Below are 25969 nucleotides of genomic sequence, written 5' to 3' on the forward strand. Positions count from 1 at the left end.
AATATAGCAAATCTGCATAAAAACGTAAGTAACTTTGTGAATACGTTGCTGGTCTTGAATGGAGAAGAAAACATCATCTCAAAATCAGTTTGTGTCTAAAGCTAAATTCTGGATTGCACAGGTCGTCTGGTATTGCACCTCCACTCGATTGTAATGACTGAGGCGGAGCTGCAATACCAGACAAAACGTGGACTGGTGTGGCGCTGTTTTTGGAAGAAAACAGAACTTTTTGTAATCCTCTACAACCCCTTTTAAATGGCCATCTGTCATTAGGACAGACATCTAGTGTGGGCACTTACTGAACACCCCTCCCTGCCTATTGGGGCAGTAGAGGCTGGTCTGTCAAATGTTCTGAAAATGCTAACACTATTTTGCTTACTGTTTTGAAGGTGTATTCCGAAATTACACATTAATGGCATCCATAGGATATGCCATAAATCCATGATGGGTGCGGGACTCGCCTCTGGGGGCGCTTTTCCGTAACACCCAACACTTGCAGAAAGCGGCCACACAGAATCTGCAAACGGGGACCCCCATTTTGCCGATAGGTAAGGGTTCCAGAGGTGGGACCGCTACCTACCATGTATTTATGGCAGATCATCTTCTAGGTATGCTAGACATGCTTAAGATTGGAATGATGTAAAGCACTTCTGCTTTCTACACTCGAGCCCTCTGGGCATCTCACCTATATTATTTGTTATATCCGTATTATGTACATATAGGCCCCATGCCCACGGTCGTGTGTATGGGGCCATATTGTGGACTTGGTTTTAGAACTGAGGCACCCACTAGGGAAACTCACAGATGCATTCAGGTCATATTTCCAGCCTTCATTAAGAATGATCACGACTTAATCAACTTTTTGTATCAATTTAATGACAGACACACATTTCAAATAATGCAAAACCAGTCATTTAAAACAGGTTTCTGAGCCCTTGCAGACACCCAAACACAATGCACCCCTGGAAGAAAAGGATTTATAGCGAAGTATCCAGACACACAGATACAGGATCCACAGATAACAACCCGACCCATGGACGGGAATAGGGTGAACACTGGCGGTACGAGGCAGCTACATGTGTACTATGTGCTTACAATGGAACGGTCTTCATTCACCCCTTAGAGCCCATCGTCCTGTGTTCACACTTCCTCCAGATCTAGGTCTGGTGATATTGCTTCTAGCGACGCGATTATCAAGCATTTACCGTGAGCTCCTCTAGAAATACCTTGTGCGGAGGACAAGCAAGTTGGAATTAGGGATGATGGAGGTTTTATCGATGGTTGTCACTCATGTGCCCGTTTTCTATTAAAACATCACTTTCGTTTTACCAATCAATAGTATACATACTACAGCTGCTATGGGGCCCATGGAATGCAGGGGCCCAGCACAGGGTGGTACCAGCTCCCATATCCATGGACTACGTCAAACTGCTATGATACCATCTCTACATGCATTGCAGTGGTGGCAAACAAGGGAACCAGCCTAATGGTCATGCCCCAAGCACTAGGCTCTCCTGTCCCGTATTTCCATCATGATGTCTGCTATAGGGCCTATTCTCTATTTGGGCTGGTTACCCACGACCGTTTCCAACACTAGATCCTTACTCAATGTACGATTTGTCCTGGTCAGAAATGTCTGTATATGGAGGAGATGCGATAAGCTGCATTGAAGCCAAAACTGTCCTTTTTGCCAGTAGCAACCACTCTGAGCTCAGCTTTGATTTTTCAAAAATGAAAGCTGAGCTGTGATTGGTTGCTATTGGCACCAGGGCAGTTTTGATAAGAGGCCCAATGGCTCTTCTCGGTCATGCGGTTTTATTTACAATATGGCGGCTCTTACAAGAGGATAATACTGGAGCATTTCTGCGCTAGTGTGAATCCAGCCTTAGTCTGGTGGATTAAATCGGTAAATTTTCACCAAGCAGCTGCTTTCACCTCCATATGTGTTCTCCCCGTGTTTTTCCTCACACACTCCACTAAAATAAAACCTACATATAGGGAACGTCTTATCTGAGCCCCTCTGGGGACAGTGAGTGATGACGGCTTCTGTACAGCGCTGCAGAACAGGTTAGTGCTATAGAAGCGACATAAATAATAAACATTTATAGGCACACTTGGCCATGTATATTGATGTCTACCTCTGTTGTAGACTGTGCCATTGGCAGCTGAAATATTTTGCCAGTGTCCATTGTTTGCAAGTCTGTAGCCAGCTTAAATGAGTTGCCCAATCCATAATAGACTTTTGTGTGTTTCACTTTTTATTTTTTAAAGATCTTTGCTGGCTGTCTGTGAATTAAAACATTCTTGTTTACATCCAGAGGTTAAAAAGCTATCCTCACTAAGGGTATGTTCACACAGAGTTTTTTGACGCAGAAACCGGGCTGCAAAACTCGCCAAAAACCGGCCGAAAATGCCTTCCATTGATTTCAATGGGAGGTGGAGCGGTAAAACAGACTCGCGGGAGAAAGATGGGACATGCCCTATCTTCGTGCGGTTACGCCTCTGACTTCCCATTGACATCAATTGGAGGCAGAGAAATCGTATATCGCGGATTTTATGCCCGCGGCTGCTCAATGGCCGTGGGCGAAAAACGGCGTGCAGGCAGAGGAAAATCTGCCTCAAACTGCCAAACGGAATTTTGAGGCGGAAGTGTGAACCCAGCCTTAGACCTGCATGATGTGAGTCTGCTACAATGTATCAGCCTAGACCAGTGGTTCCCAACCGAGGTGTCGTGAGAACCCCCTGAACAACCGCGCTTCCTCTCCTCACAGCGCGAAGTGCATAGGAGGAGATCTTTTGCTTGTAGATCGCACCCTCCCTTCCTGTACATAGCGCTTGATGTCTCTGTCCATATATGGACAGTGACATGAGGGGCAACTCCTGAAGCGGAATGGGGCTTATCCTGGAGTGAAATCCCCAGTCACTGAGTCGGCAACGCTGTGTATGGGGATTCCACTTCAGGAGTTGCCCCTAATGTCCCTGTCCATATATAGACAGAGACATCAAGTGCTCTGCCCTGGGGCTGTGTGGCAATACCTACAAGGGAGCATCTGAGTGGCAGGCTAATGGTCATTTTAGCGAGGGGGGGCGCTAATTGTCTCCAAGTGATTTCCACGTCTGACATCCAATTAAAATGAATAGTCAGAAAATACCCGCGGTGCTCGTTTGGAGTGCTTTTTTGCCTGCGCCTTTTGCATTCGCTTTAACGGCTTAAAAAAAACAAAAGTCAAATAACGCTGTCAATTCAAAATCTGCCTCAACCCTAAGTGTTTGTTCACACGGCTTATTTTTAGCAGTTTTTCGTGCTGAAAACGCCCCGAAAATACGAAGGCTGAACACGTCCAAACATCTGCCCATTGATTTAAATTTGTACGTGGCCGTTTGAAAAAAATGTCACGTAAAAAAACGCCCCATAAGAAGTGCATGTCATTTCTTGGGCCGTTTGAGGCGTTTTTCATTGGGTCAATAGAAAAATAGCTCCAAAAACGGCCGCAAAAAAAGTTTAAAAAAAAGCCGTTTTTCGTTTGCCATGTGAACATCCCGAACACTGTAATGATTGTTTTTAGCCATTTTCTGTCTTTCCCTAAACAATTTTTGGTAGGGGTGCCCTGAGGAAACTATTTTTTCCAGCAGGGGGGATGCCTCGAGCCCGAAAAGTTGGGAAACTCTGGTTTAGACCATTACTCTTTGAGCAAACAATAGCAGCAATTATACGTACGGATATCTTAACAGTGATGAATTGATACATTAAATATGTTATAAAGTTGTTTTAAATATACAACAATTTAAACTGTTTTTATATAAGACTGGACCATTCCTTCAAGCCTGGTCGGTCAGCAGTCATCACCCTCCGTTCCAACTCACAAAATACTTCTACATGGGAGGGTGCGTGGCTGCTTGACACCGTAGAGATAAAAAAAAAAAAAAACACTAACTAAAATTAACAAGGCTGACCTCTTTCCTGATCGCGAATGGCCAGAGATCTTGTGTTTTAGACTATTGACAGATTGTGCAGATAGCAACAGGAAAAAAAAAATGTCAAACAGATCTGTCAAGTAGAGTAACGGCCCTTTTACACGGGCCAATTATTGGGCGAACATGCAGCCGACATGATAGAAGTGTATGGGGACGAGCGATCGTAGTAACAAGCACTCGTCCCCATACCTGTGAAAGGAGCAAACGAGCGCCGATCAACGAGCTGTCTCATTGATCGGCGTTCATTTATACGGCCCAGGACGGGCCGTGTAAGAGGATCTTAAACCATAGCGACAGATTCAACATATAGAACATGGCCCAGTGCTCTGCTTCACACAATGCTGGGGGAGAAGAGAAGGACGGGGGCACTATGACGATACCATTCAACTTGCTGTAAGATATAAAGAGCATTGAGTAGACAACCTGTTGCACGTCACGGTCCATACATGCGCTCCTTCTACCTTTCACTCACACACCTATATATTAGAAATATATAATGCATATGTTTATATGGTTTGTGGGAAGCCTATACATTGCTAGGAGATTCATCTATACATTATACTTTGCAGCATTGACACATACACACTTGTCTTCTATACCAGTGTCTGTATAAAATGTCTATCTGTCTGCATGTCCAGTGTAATGGGCTGAGTCCCAGCAATGGGTCACCGCTTATCAATGATGAATGACTAACGCCACTCTTTTGCCAATGACATCACTTGTGAGAATTCGTTACTGGATATGGTTATATATATATATCTATCACGTGTATCCAGAATAGGAAAACCGCTTATTCCAGTCCCTATGTCAACAGTCACACATCCCCCTTCATTAGTTTTACTAACATGACGGTTTTCCGACTTTAGTCCATGAAGCATACATGTAGCACCCACTATGCACACTGCTGGCAGCTCATTTCCACCTAACACCATAAAAATGACCAGTAAATAAGTAGTTTGTGACATCAGTTTCGTACAGCTCCCATAGAAGTAGTCACCCAGCTTTTCCAGACCCCCTAAAAGGCACTTATGTCTAGTGATGCAGCTGTACATCTCATTCCCCCTTTCTACGGATCACATACTCCCACCATAATGAAGTTTATTCTTCAAAGTAGGTCCCGCAGAAATCTTTTTACTACCTAAATCCTGCCAATATGTACAAGCCATGCCCACATAACATCAACCAATGCCACCCCCTCAAACAGTCCATTCTGCGACCCTTTATAAACAATACTGTCAGGTGAGTGCATCCTCCCATTAAAAAAAACAAAAACTGGCTGCCTCCACCCACCACTAGGGGGAGCTCACTACATACATTGAAATGAGTAAGCGCACTATAAATACCTCTGCAGGTAACCCCCCTAGTGGCTGTTGCTTGCAGATTTGCGTGCTCTGCCAAGAGTGTCCTTATTTGGGGAGACAAATCTGCCATTCAGTAGCCCCAGAAAGCGGAGTGACAACCTTTATAAAAGCCGCAGGGTTAGTCAGGAGTGGATGTACTTTAAAATAAAAATTAAGGGCTGAATAGAACTGGACATATAAAAAAAACATACATGACAATTAAAAGATGGCTGCATCCATTGCATGTGAGTAAAAAGCTCTGCAACCATCAACATGTGTATCGCACAATATAAGAATGGTATATCGCAACATAAAAATAGAACAAGATCCTCTATAGACCTTCTATAGCAAAATAGAACTGTCCCTATATCACACTGGGAAGTGGAAGACGTCTCTCCTGAAAAGCCACCTCACTGCATGAACGTAGGTGGACCATCCAAGGGCTCGCGTATTTTCAGTTCTTGTATTGATTCATGCAAGAAGTTGCTCTAATGGAGCCTTTTAACTGAAATATAAGTAGGATTAACATTGGTAATGCCATGCATTCTCTAGCAGTTGAGACAGCCATATTCTGGGGCTTGTAGTTTCTCAATAGCTGAAGGACGCTTTGTTAGCATTACAGAAAAAAATAACCAAGTAATTGACAAGGAATATTGGTGTGTATGGTAAATCACAGCACTCCTACAGGTTGTTGTGAGTACTGCAATTGCAATATATTATCTTCAATTCGAATACAGTGTCTATCTGTTTTCTCCCTGAGTGCTGATCTTGAGGATGGCTGCAGTGGGGGTTTATTTGTGTTTTGCCAACCCAAGATACACATAACATGTGTGTAAAAAACACTTACCAAATACAATCACAGCTGCAGTCCCAGAGATCTGAGCCAGGAGAATAAATCGTAACAGACCCCACACCTAATGCTCTGTTACCTGAACTTCGCTTTCCAGGAGAGACCCTTTAAATCCTCCATTTGTTGCAGTACCACAAAATCTGTTGGAAAGCTGCGATCTATTACGGTCCTGTTCACATCATGTTTTTTGGCCGACGTTTAGCATATACACTGGAAAAATCTCCCGACTTATATGTTAAACATATGTTGTGACGGCTGCCTAACCGTGGCATCGGTCGCCCATAGACTACTATGGTATATGATTAACGTATATGTCATGAAAAGCTATTGAAAAGCTCATGACCTATATGTTAAACGGGTGCCTTTGCTGTATGACATACAGTGGCATATGTCACCTATGGGAACGGTATACCCCAGGTATACGTTCTTTTTCAGGATCCCGTTGTATGGAACTGCATAGTCTACTACGCTATTCCATACCTATAAAAAAAATACACTTTGGAGGCCAAAGTTTTGGCCTGCATCTGGCTATTGGAGCCCTATGAACGCATTTAGCATGTACGTCGGGAGCATTGCGGACGCACACGCTAAACGTAGGGCCAAGACGTGATGTGAAAGAGAACTTACATAGCGCAGTCACTTATTTCCAATGAGCTGATAGGCTACAGTTTACATTAGTTTAATTTCTCTTTTTACTGGGATCTAATGATGTAACTGAGGCATAAGGCACCACGTGTCTTACTCCACAGCGAGGTCATTAGCTTTTCTGGAGTTCATACTTATAGCTTCATGTGCAGGCAATGGCTAATGTTTCATATAAAATATGAGCCGTTCCATAACGTCGGAAAGTAAACCAACCCTTATACTGCCAGGCATTTCTGGTCTCCACGATGACAGATTGGCGGCAAATGAGTTCTGGCTCGTTCTGATTGACCTGTACCCACTAACCATTAGTCATATCAAAATCTCATCTGTAGAATCAGGTCCTTTATATGGCAGATGTCCAGCGGACGTGCCAAGGCATCCCAAACAGCAGACACGTAGCTAGGGTTAGGAGTTAAGCCAGGGGTGCTGCAGGCACTGAGCGGCTGTGGCCCTCTTTTCTGGAATAAACTCCAACATGGGCAGTAGAAAGTCAGAAAACTGAGTGGCTTCTTCGAGTGACCACTCATACTTCTCCACCAGGACCTCAAACAAGCCCCAGTGCTTCAGGTTTTGGATGTGCCGAAGATCCCCTGTAAAGCGAAACGAGTGAAGAGTAAAGAGCCGGCCCAGCATAATATAATACAAAAGGGTAATATAAAAAAAGGCTCTGCTTTCCCCAGAAACTCCTGGTACATTGGATCTGTCTGGCATTGTAACTTTGCCTCATTTATGTGAATGTGGCTGAGCTGCAATACCAGGCATGGCCTATAAATCAGAATGGCGCTATTTGGAGATCAATTTCACACACCCCTTTTATCATCAGGATTGGACAGATTCCTGTAAAGTGAGGAGCCAGTTAGGAGCTCTCTAGCCTTTTAACTTTTTTGGGGGCTTTCTATTAAGAACCCGTAGCAAATTTCTAGGCAGATTAGATTACCTTCTGGTATTTTGTCCACCCCGGACTTAAAATATATACAGTATATATATAGTAGCCTACATGCGGATCTGTCACTTACCTCTCCTTGTGAAGTACTCTCGAGAGTAACGACCTGACAGTGCAAAATGTGGGGGGATATCTCCTAGAAGCTCAATGATGTGTGCTATGTGATCTAGAACAGGACAGAGTTAACAGATGGAAAAGGTGTATTTATTTCCAGGTACATTAATAGTGCCGCCATATTCCGCAGCGTTGTAGACAGATTGTAATCACTTATGTCTGCAATGGGGCTTATAATCTAATTTCTGTATCTCTCAAACACACACGGGCTATTTTCATATAGCTCTTTAATCTATCAGTATACATGTGTAATGTGGGAGGAAACCCATGTAAACACCGGGAGAATATACAAACTCCATGCAGATGTTGCCCCTGGTCAGATCCCCCCCTGGACCTCAGTGCAAAGACAACAGTGGTCCTTACGGGCATACAATAAGTGGACTGAAATAGAGAAGCTATGAATGGCTCCGGTCCACCCAAACTCTGTTATGGGGCGACCCACTGGTATTGCCGTCTTCATCTCTGTTGGGTCCCATGTGCTTTCAACGGGAGGTGTGGGAAACCTGTAAACAACGCTTTCATTTGGCGTCGGGTAGCCCACCCTTGACTTCAGTACTCTACACTCCCACTATTCCGGGCAGTACCGCCTCCCGAGTAGTCCGATTGTGGACGGGGATAGAGGTATTCCATTTGGCTGATATGGTTGACCCTTACACGCTAGAGCTTCACCCGTTTCCATATTTCCAACGGCATCATAACATCCCCTCTTCTACATTTTTCCACTATCTTCAGATCAGACATTACATGCAACAAACTTTCGGATCCACTCGGGTCACTGCACCTACAAGCTTCGAAATGCTGTGTCGACATACTACCACCACTAAAGGGCTTATATCCGCCATTTATGCGATACTGCTGACTCCGGATAACTCCCCTCCACCTGGGCATAGATATATGTTAAAATGGGAGATCCTGTTGAATAAACCTATCCCTCTCTCATTGTGGCAGATTATCTGGTCACAAGCAGCCAAAACCTCCATCTGCACTGCATATAAAGAAAACCAATACAAAATCCTTATGTTTTGGTACCACACCCCTGCCTTTCTGCATGGCTTCAATCCGGGTATTCCTTCAGATTGCTGGTGATGTAGAGATCAGAGAGGAGACCTGTTCCATATTTTGACATCTTGGAAATGGAGACAGACTGCCCCTCCTTCTCACATCGACTTACTGACTAGAATTAGGGAAATTCGCACTATGGAGCATATGGCGGCCTCAATTGATAATACACTGGACAGGTTCAAAGTGGTGTGGGATCCGTGGGATCAGTATTGGTTACAGATATCTCAGGGTTAGACCGTAGATTGATTTTTGATTATCCTTCCCCCCCCCTTCTCCCCCTTTTGCCTTTCCCCCGGTGTCTTGTTTTGTCTGTTTGAATTTACTGCTATGTCAAAGGGATTGTATGCCCTGCCCATGCGTCCTAATGTTGTGTGTGTATTTTGAAAAATTTTCAATAAAAATACAGTTGAAACCAAAGACAACAGTGCTAACCACTGGACCTTGGAGCTGTATCATTGCATAGTTTGCCACAATTCATCAGAATATCATTTGTTAATTTACATAGGACTGCAGGTAACCCTACAGCATTATCTCAACTCACAGTAATCATAATGCAGTCCTGAGAAGCTAAACGACAAATTCAGCTCTGCTACATATTTTTATGTTTTATTTAACTGAAATGCCCATCATACCATGTCCAGGGACTATGCTTGTTGGGCTCCAATATATTAGGGTGTCAATGATGTAGGACCCACAGTAGGTCCAGCATATATAAAGCTAGAGATTTAGAAGTTCATAGCATAAGGGCAGTGCACTATAACCCAAAGTATTGTGGTCTGTAAGTCGATGCTGAATGATAGTTGTTGTCTCGCTAGACATTGATGGCATATCGCATCAATGTCAACGGGCAAACACGCGGAATTGCTATTTAAGCCATCTGCCTCGTGGCTTGAGTTTATAACATAAGACACAATGTAGTGCTGGATCTGTCGTTCGGAGTACTACACCGGCAACTGACAGACCCCCATGACTTATAATGGGTTCCAGTGTTTTAACTTTCCCGCCAAATGTGTTCGGCATTTTCCGTCAGCCCAACGGATTTTGAATGGAGCGGCACTGCTCCATTCAAATTCCCCCTACCCACCAGCTTGCGGCCGGAGAAGATGAGGGACCGGGGTCCCACGTTCTGACGATTGGTGTGGGTCCCCTCGGTCTGCCCCACACCGATCTTGAATCTTTCATCTATCCATTGGATAGGTAAAAAATGCTGGAGGCCGGAATACCCCTTTAAAGGGGTTCTCCTCTTCGGGAAAATCCCTACTTGTTAGAAGGGTCCCTTGACAATAAAAGTGTCCCACTGCTGGTAACTCCAGTGATCAGCTGAAATTTGTGGGTCAATGGGCATCAAGTGTTCAGTTTCCCAGCAGCGCCACCAGAGGGTAAATTAAGCATTACACAGTGCCCATTCAAATCAATGGGTTGTTTAATGCAGAACAGGTCCTCCGGAGAAGAGACGTTATTTGTAACGCTCCACTTTGGTCAAGAGATGAAGATCCTGAACACAGGACTCCCCTCTATTAACTCCGAATTGCCTTATAGGATATATGAAAGCTTGAGGGATTAAAATGGCTCTAAAGGTAAAACATCACCTGGGAACAGTGCTATATACAAGCAGACACATTTTCGATTCCAATACATATTCTGCGCAGTAGCATACCTTCATCACGCGTGTAATCCTCGCCTGAATGAGGCTCAAAGAGGTAATCTCCTGTCGCTAGCTCAAAGGCCTATGGGAGGAACAGAGGAGACTGATCAAGATGAACGATCTACATCATTTATTGTAATTGGTCTCTGAGACCGGCAGAGTGTGCATCATCCTTCCTCTCATTATACAGCCCGAATCAAAAGTTAGGAGCCACCCATCTCAGTATATATATGTACATTACTTATCTTGCACTGATCCGGAGTTATAGCCTAGAGCCATATTCCTAATTCTGCTGGTTGTTATTGAAAACAGTCAACAAGCTTGTTGTCAGACACACCCTTTACTGCCCAACTAAGCTCTTATCATGGATGGGGACAGTCATTTTTTCCCTATATCAGATTATGTTACAGTACATGATACAAAGACTACACCTCCTATAAAGCAAGCTCTGTGAGGACACTGAACAAGCAGGGAATGCTCAGAAATTTCAACTCTGAATCCGGAAGAATTGTGAAAGTTGTGTACTGTACTTAAGGTGGAATTGTGCCAACCTCATTACCAATATTACATTGCCACCATTTTGAAAACAACCTAAACAATTCTAATTAATAGGAATTCATGCTCCCGGCTCATGACCTACCATACAAGCAGTGCTCCAGATATCAGCAGGGGTTCCATATCCGCCACCAACTAAAACCTCCAAGGCACGATATTGCCGCGTCTGAATGTCATCAGTGAAGTGTTTGTGCTGCAAAGAGACAGGCATCAGTGCCCTAGTCATCTCCACATATAGTTATTGTGACTGGTCACAGCACATACACAACCAGTATACTCACCACCCAGCATGCATTGCCCAAATCTGCAATCTTCACCGATATTTTATCAGCATTTTGTGGGTCCAGAGGGTTCATCAGGAAATCCGCAGCTGTAAGGGACACTGTAAATGTGAGAAATTAAAAAATGTCCTGTTTCTCTCTCTTTCCAGTAGGTGAATGTAATGCGGTCTGTGCGTGCTAGACTTACAGTTTGGGGACAGATGGCCTCCTCTTTCTCGTCCTCCAGAGAACCCAGATATGGCAGAGCATGAAGTGGCGGAGAAGGCGGAGCTGGAGAAGCCGGAGGTGTGTGTATCTGGACTGATGCTCCGAGGACCTCTGTTGAATCCATTGCAGTTCTCATATGTGCCAGAGGACTGAGGACTTTGGGCGAGATACGTGGTTCCCCCGCTTCCTAAGGAGGAGTCTGCACCTTCGTTGTCCCCAGGGATGGATGGGATAGGATCTGATATGGTTGTAAAATAAAAATTGTATCCATGTTTTTAGGATGTCTATACATATACACATCATGTCTACATATACAGAAATTCCTTTAGTTTGGCATTACCAGTGGTGGAACTACCTCTATAGCAGCCATAGCGGCCCGAGGGGGCCTGTGCCGCCCGGCTGGCACATAAATGTTCTTTTAAAAAGAACATATATGTGCTGGGCCGGGCATTATGGACCCCCTCAGTGGCATCCCTAGAACTGGGCATCCACGGCCCAAGCCCCGGATTTTTAAATGAAAATTAAGCCACCTAACCATATGTTTGCAGTAAGTATTTTGTCCAGGGTCACAAACAATACACCCACAGGTAACGCGTCGTCGTATGCAATGTCACATTCAGTGGTCGCATGACTGCGTGACACAACGGCTCTGGAGCTGCACATTGTCAAGAGTCTTTAGACCAGGGGTCTCAAGCACACAGCCCGCAGGCCGCATGCGGCCCCTGGGGCTGTCATCTGCAGCCCGCGGGAGACAGAGCCGCTAGTATCAGCTCTGTTCCGAGACTCTGGAATTCCCTGACATCGCTGTCCACATATGAACAGCGATGTCTGGGGCACTGCGGCAGCATCTAGAGGGCACAGCGGCAGCATCTACAGAGGGCACAGCGGCAGCATCTACAGAGGGCACTGCGGCAGCATCTACAGAGGGCACTGCGGCAGCATCTACAGAGGGCACTGCGGCAGCATCTACAGAGGGCACTGCGGCAGCATCTACAGAGGGCACAGCGGCAGCATCTACAGAGGGCACAGCGGCAGCATCTACAGAGGGCACAGCGGCAGCATCTACAGAGGGCACTGCGGCAGCATCTACAGAGGGCACTGCGGCAGCATCTACAGAGGGCACTGCGGCAGCATCCACACGCATTTAGACACTTAAACTGGATTGTTGAAATAAGCACGTGGAGAAATATCTAAAATTTGAAACCTAGCGGTATTATAGTAATGTAGTGTTGTTATTATTATTATAGTAATGTAGTGTTATTATTATTATAGTAATGTAGTGTTGTAGTAGTTAAAATAACTAATTGATTAACAATAATTTTGTAATGTAGCAAATTTTAAAGTAATGCGGCCCGTCAACTTGAACATGAATTTGGCAAACGGGACAGGGGCAAAATCTTTACTACAACTCTATGGGTGTTAACTTGTGTAGGGCTCCTTCCCTGGTCTAAGGAACACACTGCCCTTTTTACCTACCAGGGACAGAAAATGGGTCCAGGTTGAAGAAGCACCAGGTCCTCCTGGCCCAGACCTGTGGCGGTGTGAACCTGCACCAGGGGAGGGGTGCATTGGGATATGGTCAGTGTTCAACCCTAGCATATAAAGTATAATGGTGTCAGTGGCAGATACTCACTCTGCCTATTGCCAGCAGCTTCATGGCTTGACTGGCAGTCCCAAGTCTGCTCATGTTGTCCCTGCTGACATTGGTCTAGGATGGGAGAGCCTAGGCAGCCATTGCCAGACCCCAGCTCCTCCATGTTGTGGATGTCCTTCAGTCTCTCTTCCAGAAGTTTCTGTTGACGTTTTTGTTGTCTTTTTAACTTCTTCTTCTTGTTTTTAGAGACCTTCCCATTCTAAAAGAAACGAGCGAGTAAGAAGGTAATGTGAGGGAAAAAAAACATAAGGGGCATTTATGAAATGGCTCATGCATATAAGTGTGTGGATATGGCGGCACTGCCTCTTGTAACCAACCAGGTCTAAGGGGATGTATTAAAGGGGATGTCCTATCATGACAACCCACTTAGTGGCGCAACTCCCCATGTGGTTATAACGGAGGTCCTGCTGGTGTAACCCCAGGCGATCGTCAGGAGAAGCCATCAGCGTCCACACATTTCCCCTGCAGGAGAAATGTAGTATTACATGGTGCCCACTCAAAGGGCCGCCATGTAATGAATAGTCATGCCTAGTCCTCCAGAATGAAACATGCCATTTGCAGCAGCTATCCGCTCTGCATAATAGGTGGGGGTCTGGAGTCTGGGTCATGACATCCCTCCCAAAACGTCGCTATGCTGTAATTGGTCATATGGACTGGAGTTGTCCTAATGATACGACCTCTTTAATCTCACCCATTTTCATACATGTCCCCAATAACAAGCAGCAGATTGATGCCAGCAGACCAATAGAGTAAAGGAAAACAGAGAACGATACAAAGAAGATATGAGTAACAATTCCTTTAATCCAGCATTCAATAGTCCAAACATCTAATTTGGCATTTCCATGACATCATTCCGGCTTCCGTAGAGGTTGCCACCCAGCTTTTCTGAACGGCAGACCTCGTTACGCAGCAATAAAGGAGCAGGATGATGCGTACCGAGGCTAACGTGTTATTCAGGAGTCTGGGAAAGATGTGACCATATAGGTTGTCCCCCCTCTTTCCTAGAAACTAATAAAACTAGGAATAGCTATAAAATACTTGAATAAGGATTCTCACGTTTTTTTTCCATCTGATAGTCCAGAATATTTCATAATACTGGAGTTGTGCTACTGGATTAACAGAATTTCTCCATATGGTACATACAACATACACTGCACATAAAGTCACACGCAGCAAACAATAAGAGGTCACAGACTGAAGATCCGTTTTATGGACATTTTTTCTGAATAACGTTCCCTTATTGTCTCGCTGCACCGCCATGGAGTTGTTACATTCTCACTTCATCGTGGAGCCCCTTTAATAAGGACATAAACAGCAATTCCATCATATACTGCAATCTGCAGGGGTCCTATATTCTCCCTGCCTATTATCATAAGATTCCCACAGCTATAGGGAACTATTCACATCACATTATATTAGGGAATTGCCTTATGCATACATAAGTACACTTATACGACGAGTATCAAAAACATATGGGAGACCTAAAAGTATTAAAGAGGCTCTGTCACCAGATTTTGCAGCCCCTATCTGCTATTGCAGCAGATCGGCGCTGCAATGTAGATTACAGTAACGTTTTTATTTTTAAAAAACGAGCATTTTTGGCCAAGTTATGACCATTTTTGTATTTATGCAAATGAGGCTTGCAAAAGTCCAAGTGGGTGTGTTTAAAAGTAAAAGTCCAAGTGGGCGTGTATTATGTGCGTACATCGGGGCGTTTTTAATACTTTTACTAGCTGGGCGTTCTGATGAGAAGTATCATCCACTTCTCTTCAGAACGCCCAGCTTTTGCCAGATCACGCTGTGACGTCACTCACAGGTCCTGCATCGTGTCGGACGAGCGAGGACACATCGGCACCAGAGGCTACAGTTGATTCTGCAGCAGCATCAGTGTTTGCAGGTAAATCGATGTAGCTACTTACCTGCTAACGCCGATGCTGCTGCAGAATCATCTGTAGCCTCTGGTGCCGATGTGTCCTCGCTCGTCCGACACGATGCAGGACCTGTAAGTGACGACACAGTGTGATCTCTCGAGAACACGCTGTGTCTGCACTGCCAGAAGCTGGGCGTTCTGAAGAGAAGTGGATGATACTTCTCCTCAGAACGCCCAGCTAGTAAAAGTAGTAAACACGCCCCGATGTACGCACATAATACACGCCCACTTGGACTTTTACTTTAAACACACCCACTTGGACTTTTGCAAGCCTCATTTGCATAAATACGAAAATGGTCATAACTTGGCCAAAAATGCTCGTTTTTTAAAAATAAAAACGTTACTGTAATCTACATTGCAGCGCCTATCTGCTGCAATAGCAGATAGGGGTTGCAAAATCTGGTGACAGAGCCTCTTTAACTTATTTTTAGGCCTATTGGTAGGTCAATTAATACGACAGCGTTGTCTTTTCCAAAATCCTTTAGACATTTCACTTTCCTAGTGTGTAAACAAAGATCACGTGTTACTGGCCAGCAAACAAGGAGGCAACTACTAGGTCCTCGGCAGTGCAAGGGTTAAATATCTATTCTAAATCTAATGTCTAAGCTGGTTTCCTTGGAGAGGCCGCTATAGTACAAAACGTTTAATCTGATCCCTGATCCACAATTTCTACTAATCCAGCAACATTAATGCTATGAACAGGTATAGCAAGGAATAATCCCATGATTTGTAGTTTTAGGAGGGGGCGGAGCATGACACTGGGATTCTTCCTCTCTGTTTTTTGAACCCTCTAAACCCCCCCTCTCCATCCAAGGCCGTGCAATAGGCATAACTCGGGCTTCCTCTGGAATGGGGTCTTACCTATGTACTGATGTTAGTCTAATCTTAATTGTTAAACATTTACAATTCCCTTAATAGGGACACTAAGTGATGCTTCAGGAAGAAAGGAGGACTCGCTGGACCCTCCCCTCTGGCAATAACAGCCCATTGTTGGACGACTTGTTATGTGATTAGTGAATGTCCAAACTGGACGACCCCTTTAAATGGTCTGACTTTAAATCTATATTTCAAAATGTGTTCCTATGTCCCTATGACAAAACTTCCTGTTCTGTACTCTAGGTGATAAAATGAGGATTATGAGAAGCCCCCTATAATGTGTCAATTTTCCACCCATACCAATGTTCACATGTAAACTGGCCTGCATAGTGGCCGTTATGTGTGTGCACATTGATGTGGATGGTTATTTGGATCTCTCCAATGTACATTTATAAACAACTGATTTGGAAAATGGCGTCTGTGCACCACATTAATAAAGTATCCAGCCGCCATTTTTGCAGATTTTACCCAGATTACGTTTATTCTTAAACCCAATTTATGAAGTGCCCGAAAGAAAATTGGCCGAATGACAATGTTCCTATGATAACACTGAAAAACCAGAGCACAAAACAGACCGTGTTGTTATGTGGACACCGTATACTACGCCTAGTCCTCCATTACTCTACAGCGACTTGTCCATAAAAAGGTCATCCAGTCTGTGCCAAAACTCAGGAAACCTTTGCGGAGGCTTATCCTATTCACTTACCAAGTTGTGATGTGTAGGAGGAGGTGCAGAGCTGACTGATTATACCCAGCGGATAGGACAGGAGAGCAGAAAGGAGCAGGTTTTAAAGAAAACATAAAGAAAGACACCCTTAGCCCACAGTGTTTAGGAGAAAAACAATGAATACCTTGTTACTACAGAAAATGGGACAGAATACAGCAGCAGTGAGTCTGTGCGGGCAGTACAGGCCAGGTAGGTTGCCCAGCTCCGTGCCGTTAGTGTTAGGGTGCATAAGGGGTTAATGTGGACTTCAGTCAGAGTATGTGATTTAAAGTGAAGGTTTGCCTTTGGAGCCACTGTAGAAAAAAATAAATAGGAAATTCCTTAAAGTGTAACTAAACTTTTGACATGTCAGAGGTTTTGATCAGTGGGGTCTGAGCACTGAGACGTCCGCCTATCGCTAAAACGAAGTAGCAGAAGCGCTCGGGTGAGTTTTGTGCCGCTTCGTTTCTGATCGGCTTTCCTCGACTCACCAGAAAGTCTATGAGACCGTACACCGCTCGCTCGACTCTCTAAGGAAAGCCAATTAGAAACGGAGCGGCACAAAACACCCGAGCGCTTCTGCCACTTCGTTTTAGACATCGGTGAGGGTCTCAGTGCTCGGACCCCCAAGGGTCCAAACTTCTGACATGTCAAACGTTTAAAAGTTTAGTTACACTTTAAATAGAAGTTATCTGATAATTCAAATTCCCCTCTGTTGCCATGCAGACCCAGCAGACTGCTGTTTATGGCGGCCTGTAAATGTCCGCCAGACTGCAGGCCGTCATAAAGCATCCACTGACAGTCCTGCAGTGCCGCACTAGTGAGTTGACATTCCCAGCAGCACTGCATGTAATTATTGCGATGTTCCCACCGCCTGTGGGAGAATCTTCTATAACCGTGTCTAAGGAAATTGCTATTCAAGCAATTCCTTAACAATTTTTCGAAAGTGTCTCTCAAGGCTTTAGTGTAATGGATGTTCAAGATCAAATACTCACCAGCAGACCCAGAGGGTGGAGGTTCTCCAGACTGCTGCCAAACGGTGGCCTCGGCAGCCAGGCGCCGGATGTACCCCTCCTCCACACACATTAGTATGTTTTCTGGCTTAATATCTGTATGAATGATTTTGCATTTGGTGTGGAGATAATCCAGGCCTTGTAATACCTGAGTGAACGACCAAAACAGAACTAAAGTTATCGTAGCCACAAATAGTCATATCGATAGGAGATTCCCTGCGCTGCTTCCACAAGACGGACAGCGGGGAACATGGTCAGTATGTGAGACTTAAGGTGCCTATACAAGTCTGTTCCTTCTTCCCTGCAACATCTGCCGTCAGGGGAAAGTAGGTGCCGACCATCGAATGTCTAAGGGGGTGTCCCAACTCTCCCTCGACGGCAGATGTTGCAGGAAAGAAGGATCAGGCCTATTGAAGGTTATTGGAAAATAAGTTGCTGACAAAGGTGCCTGGCAGCGGCCTATTCCCCTCTCTATATGATTGGCATGCGTGCACGTGTATGGGGGGGGGGGATTGGCTGTCAGCGGAAAGCGCGTTCAGAACCTACCTGACGTATGATACTCTTCACACACGGTAAGGGGAGTCCTTCATAGTTGGATTTGATGATCCACTTCAGTAGCTGGTGCCCGAGCACCTCCAGCACCATACAGACATCTGAGATAGTTAAGAAAACACACCCATAGACACCCACATACCGATTCTGTGTTTTGCCAACCCCCCAAAAGTACTACATAAAAGAGCTATACAGCTCCTCAATGTATCCCACAAATCCCTACTCTAACCTACTTTCCTTCTCCAAAGGATACGCACACCATTCACACCGGAGATCTTGAAGTCATCAATAAGCTGAACAATCGTCTCCCGCTTGGGGTCACTGGGGTCGCTGTCTCTAACCTGAGAAGACAGCGGAGAAGGAGGCACGGTGACTTACTGCCGCGTCATGAGGGGAGAGAGGAGACTGTAATAAGCCAGTCATAACTGAACTAGCGGAGGGCATGTCAGGTCGGCGGTGTATCAATGACACAATCCGTGCAGCCTGATCGGAGTGATACTTACGCATTTCAGCAGTTTAATCTCATCTATGGCTGTCTCCGTGTAATGCACTGCGCTTTTCACCACTTTAAGAGCTCCAAAACGCTTCCTCCTGCACTCAGAAACACCAGATTATTACAGTACAGGGGTGGCCAACATTTATCTAGATTTTAATACTTCACTTAAAAAGGGTAATCCTATTAGGACTGCCCCTATCTATATACATGATGAGCAGAATAGGAAAATGCATCAGATACCACTGCCTTAGTGCTACATAGAACATGAGATAAAGACCGCTAGAGATCAAACTACTGTCAAGAAATAAGAGATTTACCATCGTTTTCTATTGGACGGTGACCGCACTGATAAGTAATGAGACAATTTCCAACATAAACTTACTGAAGATCCCAGCACAGCCACACGGTGGAGAAGTGGCCCCAGCCAAGCTTTCGAACTACATGGTATCGGCCGTTAAAAAGATCCCCAATTTTAACGGGGTAATAGCCTCCTAAAAGATGGACATAAACATAAGAAATTAAACTTTATAACATTTCAGATGATAAATCTGCGTAAACTGCTATATAAAGGCAATGTTCACACATGAATCATGGCTTTTGATTTGTAACAGAATCCATAACCCAGTGCCAAATTCGTTGTACGTCAGATCCAAACGGCAACCGACAGACCCCATTCACTTATATTGGGGTCCGTCTTAGACCTATGTGTAGTTACAGCGAAGGCATGAAAGCATTATCTGAAGAAACCCCCTCGGCAATCCGAAGATCGAAAGTTATAGCTGGCCCCCCATTTCCCCTGCAGTGGCCATTATGGGGGTATTGCAGTATTACATGGCACCAGGGCCATCACTGGGGCGGACGAGCAAGATTTTCCCAATCATAGAGAGAACTGTGCTGGAGTCTATTCACAGCAGGCAGCACAGTTCATTGTAACTCTGCCTGCAGGCAGTGACGAGGAAGATGCTGCTGACGTCCACCTCACGCTCAACTTTCTGATAGTAAATGATTGCGAGGCGAGTAACCCCCTGCTGGACACAGGTATTAACCCCTCCACTACCATAGACCATTAGGGAAACAGTCATTAACCCCTCCACTACTCTAGTCCACCAGGGAAGCAGTCGTGAACCTCTCCACTATAGACCACCAGGGAAGCAGTCGTTAACCTCTCCACTATAGACCACCAGGGAAGCAGTCGTTAACCCCTCCACTACTATAGACCATTAGGGAAACAGTCGTTAACCTCTCCACTATAGACCACCAGGGAAGCAGTCGTTAACCTCTCCACTATAGACCACCAGGGAAGCAGTCGTTAACCTCTCCACTATAGACCACCAGGGATACAGGGTTAAAATCCATGCCTCCCAATATTTAAATCGCAACTCCATTCTGTTAGTGAACTTCTCTAGACGGCCCTGCATCGCAACCAAATACAAACCAATAGGTAACCTTGTAATCCATGGCTGGACTGAGTCTGCCAGGGCTGGAACTGTTTTTTTCTTAGTTGTTCTCCTCTCTGGCTAATAGAAAGGGGATCCCAAGCAGGGGACCCTCCTCTACGAGGTCCATATGCCCTAACATAGCCTTAATAGCCCCTTGACAGGTCTCTTCTCACCTCTACAGTAATCTTCAGGATCTTCTTGCTCCTCATTGTCAGAGCCCAGTGGCCCGGGAGGAGGTAACACTGGTGTAGGTGGGGTAGGTGGGGGTCCTGGGGACATAGGCACATCCTGTAGGCCGAGGTCAGTGAAGCTGTAAGAAAACATAATAAAAATCACCAACTTTTGCTAGATATATAAAGAAAGTACTAAAAAGACATTTGACTTGTAATCTTACATCTTTTCTATATATGGCTCCAAGTAGAATCGGTTATATATGCATGTAACTGAATAGAGTAGTAGTCTGCAGCTAGCACCCCCAATATCTCAGTTCGGGGACAGGATGTATTTTCGGAGAAGACTTCCCTAGTGCTCGGTTAAACTGGTAATAACACAGAACTCCTTTATAAAATGTAAGACATCCATATTACGCAGACAGCCAGATGGAAGGAGTGCGACGTGCAGGTTCCCTGTGTGACCGGGGATTTCTCTTATATTAGGGAACAGAATTTTGTGTAATTTCCCAATACACTTTCACTATCTAAATCACTTTTACTTCAAGCAGATGCAGGTAATATAGCACTGGCATTACAAACTATAGGACGCGGATTACAACATGCCTATGGAGTTTGCCTGGCATTTTGATGCACCTGCTTTCGAGGGGGGGGGGGGCTGCGATTTTGTAGGGCTGTTTATCCGTTTCTTCCCGAAAGAGAAATGGCAGCAGTGGTGCCTGCCCATAGCTCTGTCTCCCTCCTCCATAGATGTAACAGGTTCGGGGGATCGGGAGTAACGGCTGTCAAGTCAATGACATCTATAGGCACATAACAGTCTATAGCAGGGGGGCCCATCTATATTGTAATTTATAGTTACAGAAATAGTTAGACATAGACACACTCAAGCACGGAGAGGGGTCTCCATACACAGGGGTCCCAGAGATGGCCGGGGGCCACACAGAACAGCATTGCAGGCTGCATGCGACCCCTGGGACGCAGGTTGTGCACCCCTGGTCTATAGCTGCCCATGCACATTAGATTAATGTCAGTGGACCCTCCGCATGAAGGACCCCGACTGTTCCCTGGTGGCAGAGGTCAGGTTTTGGATCGGGTGTGTTGGATTCATGTTATGCTTCAACGTACCTGATCCTTTGTTCTGTTGGGAAACCACTGTCAGAAATAAGTCATAGTACAGAGATGTGGGCACTCCGTGTGCTGCCATATGAAGCTTCTGGGAGGAATCCTATCCTCATCTAAAAGCAATGCTTCTGGGGTAGAGTGCCCCAGTAATCGGGTATGCTATGGAGAACGACATCATTTTTTTCCTCATTAATTCCCATATGTTTTGTGTAAAATCAAAGGCACACGAAGGTACAGAATTCAGCAACTCATGCGGCCTAAGTGACGTTATACAAAAGCTCAAGTAATGATAATCATTAATCCAGCCATAAACCACGATCAATGTTCACCCCTATGTCTATAGCGCTATACCATCAGCTCAGATCAATGTTCACCCCTATGTCTATAGCTCTATACCATCAGCTCAATGTTCACCCCTATGTCTATAGCTCTATACCATCAGCTCAGATCAATGTTCACCCCTATGTCTATAGCGCTATACCATCAGCTCAGATCAATGTTCACCCCTATGTCTATAGCTCTATACCATCAGCTCAGATCAATGTTCACCCCTATGTCTATAGCTCTATACCATCAGCTCAGATCAATGTTCACCCCTATGTCTATAGCGCTATACCATCAGATCAATGTTCACCCCTATGTCTATAGCGCTATACCATCAGCTCAGATCAATGTTCACCCCTATGTCTATAGCGCTATACCATCAGCTCAGATCAATGTTCACCCCTATGTCTATAGCGCTATACCATCAGCTCAGATCAATGTTCACCCCTATGTCTATAGCGCTATACCATCAGCTCAGATCAATGTTCACCCCTATGTCTATAGCGCTATACCATCAGCTCAGATCAATGTTCACCCCTATGTCTATAGCGCTATACCATCAGCTCAGATCAATGTTCACCCCTATGTCTATAGCGCTATACCATCAGCTCAGATCAATGTTCACCCCTATGTCTATAGCGCTATACCATCAGCTCAGATCAATGTTCACCCCTATGTCTATAGCGCTATACCATCAGCTCAGATCAATGTTCACCCCTATGTCTATAGCGCTATACCATCAGCTCAGATCAATGTTCACCCCTATGTCTATAGCGCTATACCATCAGCTCAGATCAATGTTCACCCCTATGTCTATAGCGCTATACCATCAGCTCAGATCAATGTTCACCCCTATGTCTATAGCTCTATACCATCAGCTCAGATCAATGTTCACCCCTATGTCTATAGCGCTATACCATCAGCTCAGATCAATGTTCACCCCTATGTCTATAGCGCTATACCATCAGCTCAGATCAATGTTCACCCTTATGTCTATAGCGCTATACCATCAGCTCAGATCAATGTTCACCCTTATGTCTATAGCGCTATACCATCAGATCAATGTTCACCCCTATGTCTATAGCGCTATACCATCAGCTCAATGTTCACCCCTATGTCTATAGCGCTATACCATCAGCTCAGATCAATGTTCACCCCTATGTCTATAGCGCTATACCATCAGCTCAGATCAATGGTCACCCCTATGTCTATAGCTCTATACCATCAGATCAATGTTCACCCCTATGTCTATAGCGCTATACCATCAGCTCAGATCAATGTTCACCCCTATGTCTATAGCTCTATACCATCAGCTCAGATCAATGTTCACCCCTATGTCTATAGCGCTATAACATCAGCTCAGATCAATGTTCACCCCTATGTCTATAGCGCTATACCATCAGCTCAGATCAATGTTCACCCCTATCTCTATAGCGCTATACCATCAGCTCAGATCAATGTTCACCCCTATGTCTATAGCGCTATACCATCAGCTCAGATCAATGTTCACCCCTATGTCTATAGCGCTATACCATCAGCTCAGATCAATGTTCACCCCTATGTCTATAGCGCTATACCATCAGCTCAGATCAATGTTCACCCCTATGTCTATAGCGCTATACCATCAGCTCAGATCAATGTTCACCCCTATGTCTATAGCGCTATACCATCAGCTCAGATCAATGTTCACCCCTATGTCTATAGCGCTATACCATCAGCTCAGATCAATGTTCACCCCTATGTCTATAGCCCTATACCATCAGCTCAGATCAATGTTCACCCCTATGTCTATAGCTCTATACCATCAGCTCAGATCAATGTTCACCCCTATGTCTATAGCGCTATACCATCAGCTCAGATCAATGTTCACCCCTATGTCTATAGCGCTATACCATCAGCTCAGATCAATGTTCACCCCTATGTCTATAGCGCTATACCATCAGCTCAGATCAATGTTCACCCCTATGTCTATAGCGCTATACCATCAGCTCAGATCAATGGTCACCCCTATGTCTATAGCGCTATACCATCAGCTCAGATCAATGGTCACCCCTATGTCTATAGCGCTATACCATCAGCTCAGATCAATGGTCACCCCTATGTCTATAGCTCTATACCATCAGATCAATGTTCACCCCTATGTCTATAGCTCTATACCATCAGCTCAGATCAATGTTCACCCCTATGTCTATAGCGCTATACCATCAGCTCAGATCAATGTTCACCCCTATGTCTATAGCGCTATACCATCAGCTCAGATCAATGTTCACCCCTATGTCTATAGCGCTATACCATCAGCTCAGATCAATGTTCACCCCTATGTCTATAGCGCTATACCATCAACTCAGATCAATGTTCACCCCTATGTCTATAGCGCTATACCATCAGCTCAGATCAATGTTCACCCCTATGTCTATAGCTCTATAACATCAGCTCAGATCAATGTTCACCCCTATGTCTATAGCGCTATACCATCAGCTCAGATCAATGTTCACCCCTATGTCTATAGCGCTATACCATCAGCTCAGATCAATGTTCACCCCTATGTCTATAGCGCTATACCATCAGCTCAGATCAATGTTCACCCCTATGTCTATAGCTCTATACCATCAGCTCAGATCAATGGTCACCCCTATGTCTATAGCTCTATACCATCAGATCAATGTTCACCCCTATGTCTATAGCTCTATACCATCAGCTCAGATCAATGTTCACCCCTATGTCTATAGCGCTATACCATCAGCTCAGATCAATGTTCACCCCTATGTCTATAGCTCTATACCATCAGCTCAGATCAATGGTCACCCCTATGTCTATAGCTCTATACCATCAGATCAATGTTCACCCCTATGTCTATAGCGCTATACCATCAGCTCAGATCAATGTTCACCCCTATGTCTATAGCGCTATACCATCAGCTCAGATCAATGTTCACCCCTATGTCTATAGCGCTATACCATCAGCTCAGATCAATGTTCACCCCTATGTCTATAGCTCTATACCATCAGATCAATGTTCACCCCTATGTCTATAGCGCTATACCATCAGCTCAGATCAATGGTCACCCCTATGTCTATAGCGCTATACCATCAGCTCAGATCAATGTTCACCCCTATGTCTATAGCTCTATACCATCAGCTCAGATCAATGGTCACCCCTATGTCTATAGCTCTATACCATCAGATCAATGTTCACCCCTATGTCTATAGCTCTATACCATCAGCTCAGATCAATGTTCACCCCTATGTCTATAGCGCTATACCATCAGCTCAGATCAATGTTCACCCCTATGTCTATAGCGCTATACCATCAGCTCAGATCAATGTTCACCCCTATGTCTATAGCTCTATAACATCAGCTCAGATCAATGTTCACCCCTATGTCTATAGCTCTATACCATCAGCTCAGATCAATGTTCACCCCTATGTCTATAGCGCTATACCATCAGCTCAGATCAATGTTCACCCCTATGTCTGTAGCGCTATACCATCAGCTCAGATCAATGGTCACCCCTATGTCTATAGCTCTATAACATCAGCTCAGATCAATGTTCACCCCTATGTCTATAGCGCTATACCATCAGCTCAGATCAATGTTCACCCCTATGTCTATAGCGCTATACCATCAGCTCAGATCAATGTTCACCCCTATGTCTATAGCGCTATACCATCAGCTCAGATCAATGTTCACCCCTATGTCTATAGCGCTATACCATCAGCTCAATGTTCACCCCTATGTCTATAGCGCTATACCATCAGCTCAGATCAATGTTCACCCCTATGTCTATAGCTCTATACCATCAGCTCAGATCAATGTTCACCCCTATCTCTATAGCGCTATACCATCAGCTCAGATCAATGTTCACCCCTGTCTATAGCGCTATACCATCAGCTCAGATCAATGGTCACCCCTATGTCTATAGCTCTATACCATCAGCTCAATGTTCACCCTATGTCTATAGCGCTATACCATCAGCTCAATGTTCACCCCTATGTCTATAGAGCTATACCATCAGCTCAATGTTCACCCTATGTCTATAGCTCTATACCATCAGCTCAGATCAATGTTCA

The 25969-nt window shown here is 44.8% G+C and overlaps 1 protein-coding gene across 1 annotated transcript in view; it reads right to left on the bottom strand.

Moving 5' to 3' along the window:
• Positions 1 to 856: 856 nt before the first annotated feature.
• The window catches only part of SRPK3 (SRSF protein kinase 3), a 36603-nt gene continuing 11490 nt past the window's right edge, over positions 857 to 25969 (bottom strand). Inside the window, exons 3-16 of the mRNA XM_075835472.1 lie at positions 20457 to 20593; positions 19227 to 19335; positions 18852 to 18939; positions 18602 to 18689; positions 18343 to 18449; positions 17779 to 17944; positions 16784 to 16818; positions 13251 to 13470; positions 11598 to 11855; positions 11411 to 11511; positions 11215 to 11322; positions 10587 to 10656; positions 7827 to 7919; positions 857 to 7400 (exon numbers count right to left, since the gene is read on the bottom strand). Coding sequence (XP_075691587.1) covers positions 7216 to 7400; positions 7827 to 7919; positions 10587 to 10656; positions 11215 to 11322; positions 11411 to 11511; positions 11598 to 11855; positions 13251 to 13470; positions 16784 to 16818; positions 17779 to 17944; positions 18343 to 18449; positions 18602 to 18689; positions 18852 to 18939; positions 19227 to 19335; positions 20457 to 20593 — 1765 coding nt within the window. The 3' untranslated portion in view covers positions 857 to 7215. The remainder of the gene's footprint in view (positions 7401 to 7826; positions 7920 to 10586; positions 10657 to 11214; positions 11323 to 11410; positions 11512 to 11597; positions 11856 to 13250; positions 13471 to 16783; positions 16819 to 17778; positions 17945 to 18342; positions 18450 to 18601; positions 18690 to 18851; positions 18940 to 19226; positions 19336 to 20456; positions 20594 to 25969) is intronic.

Source organism: Rhinoderma darwinii, chromosome 8 (assembly GCF_050947455.1).
Source record: "Rhinoderma darwinii isolate aRhiDar2 chromosome 8, aRhiDar2.hap1, whole genome shotgun sequence".
NCBI lineage: Eukaryota > Metazoa > Chordata > Amphibia > Anura > Rhinodermatidae > Rhinoderma > Rhinoderma darwinii.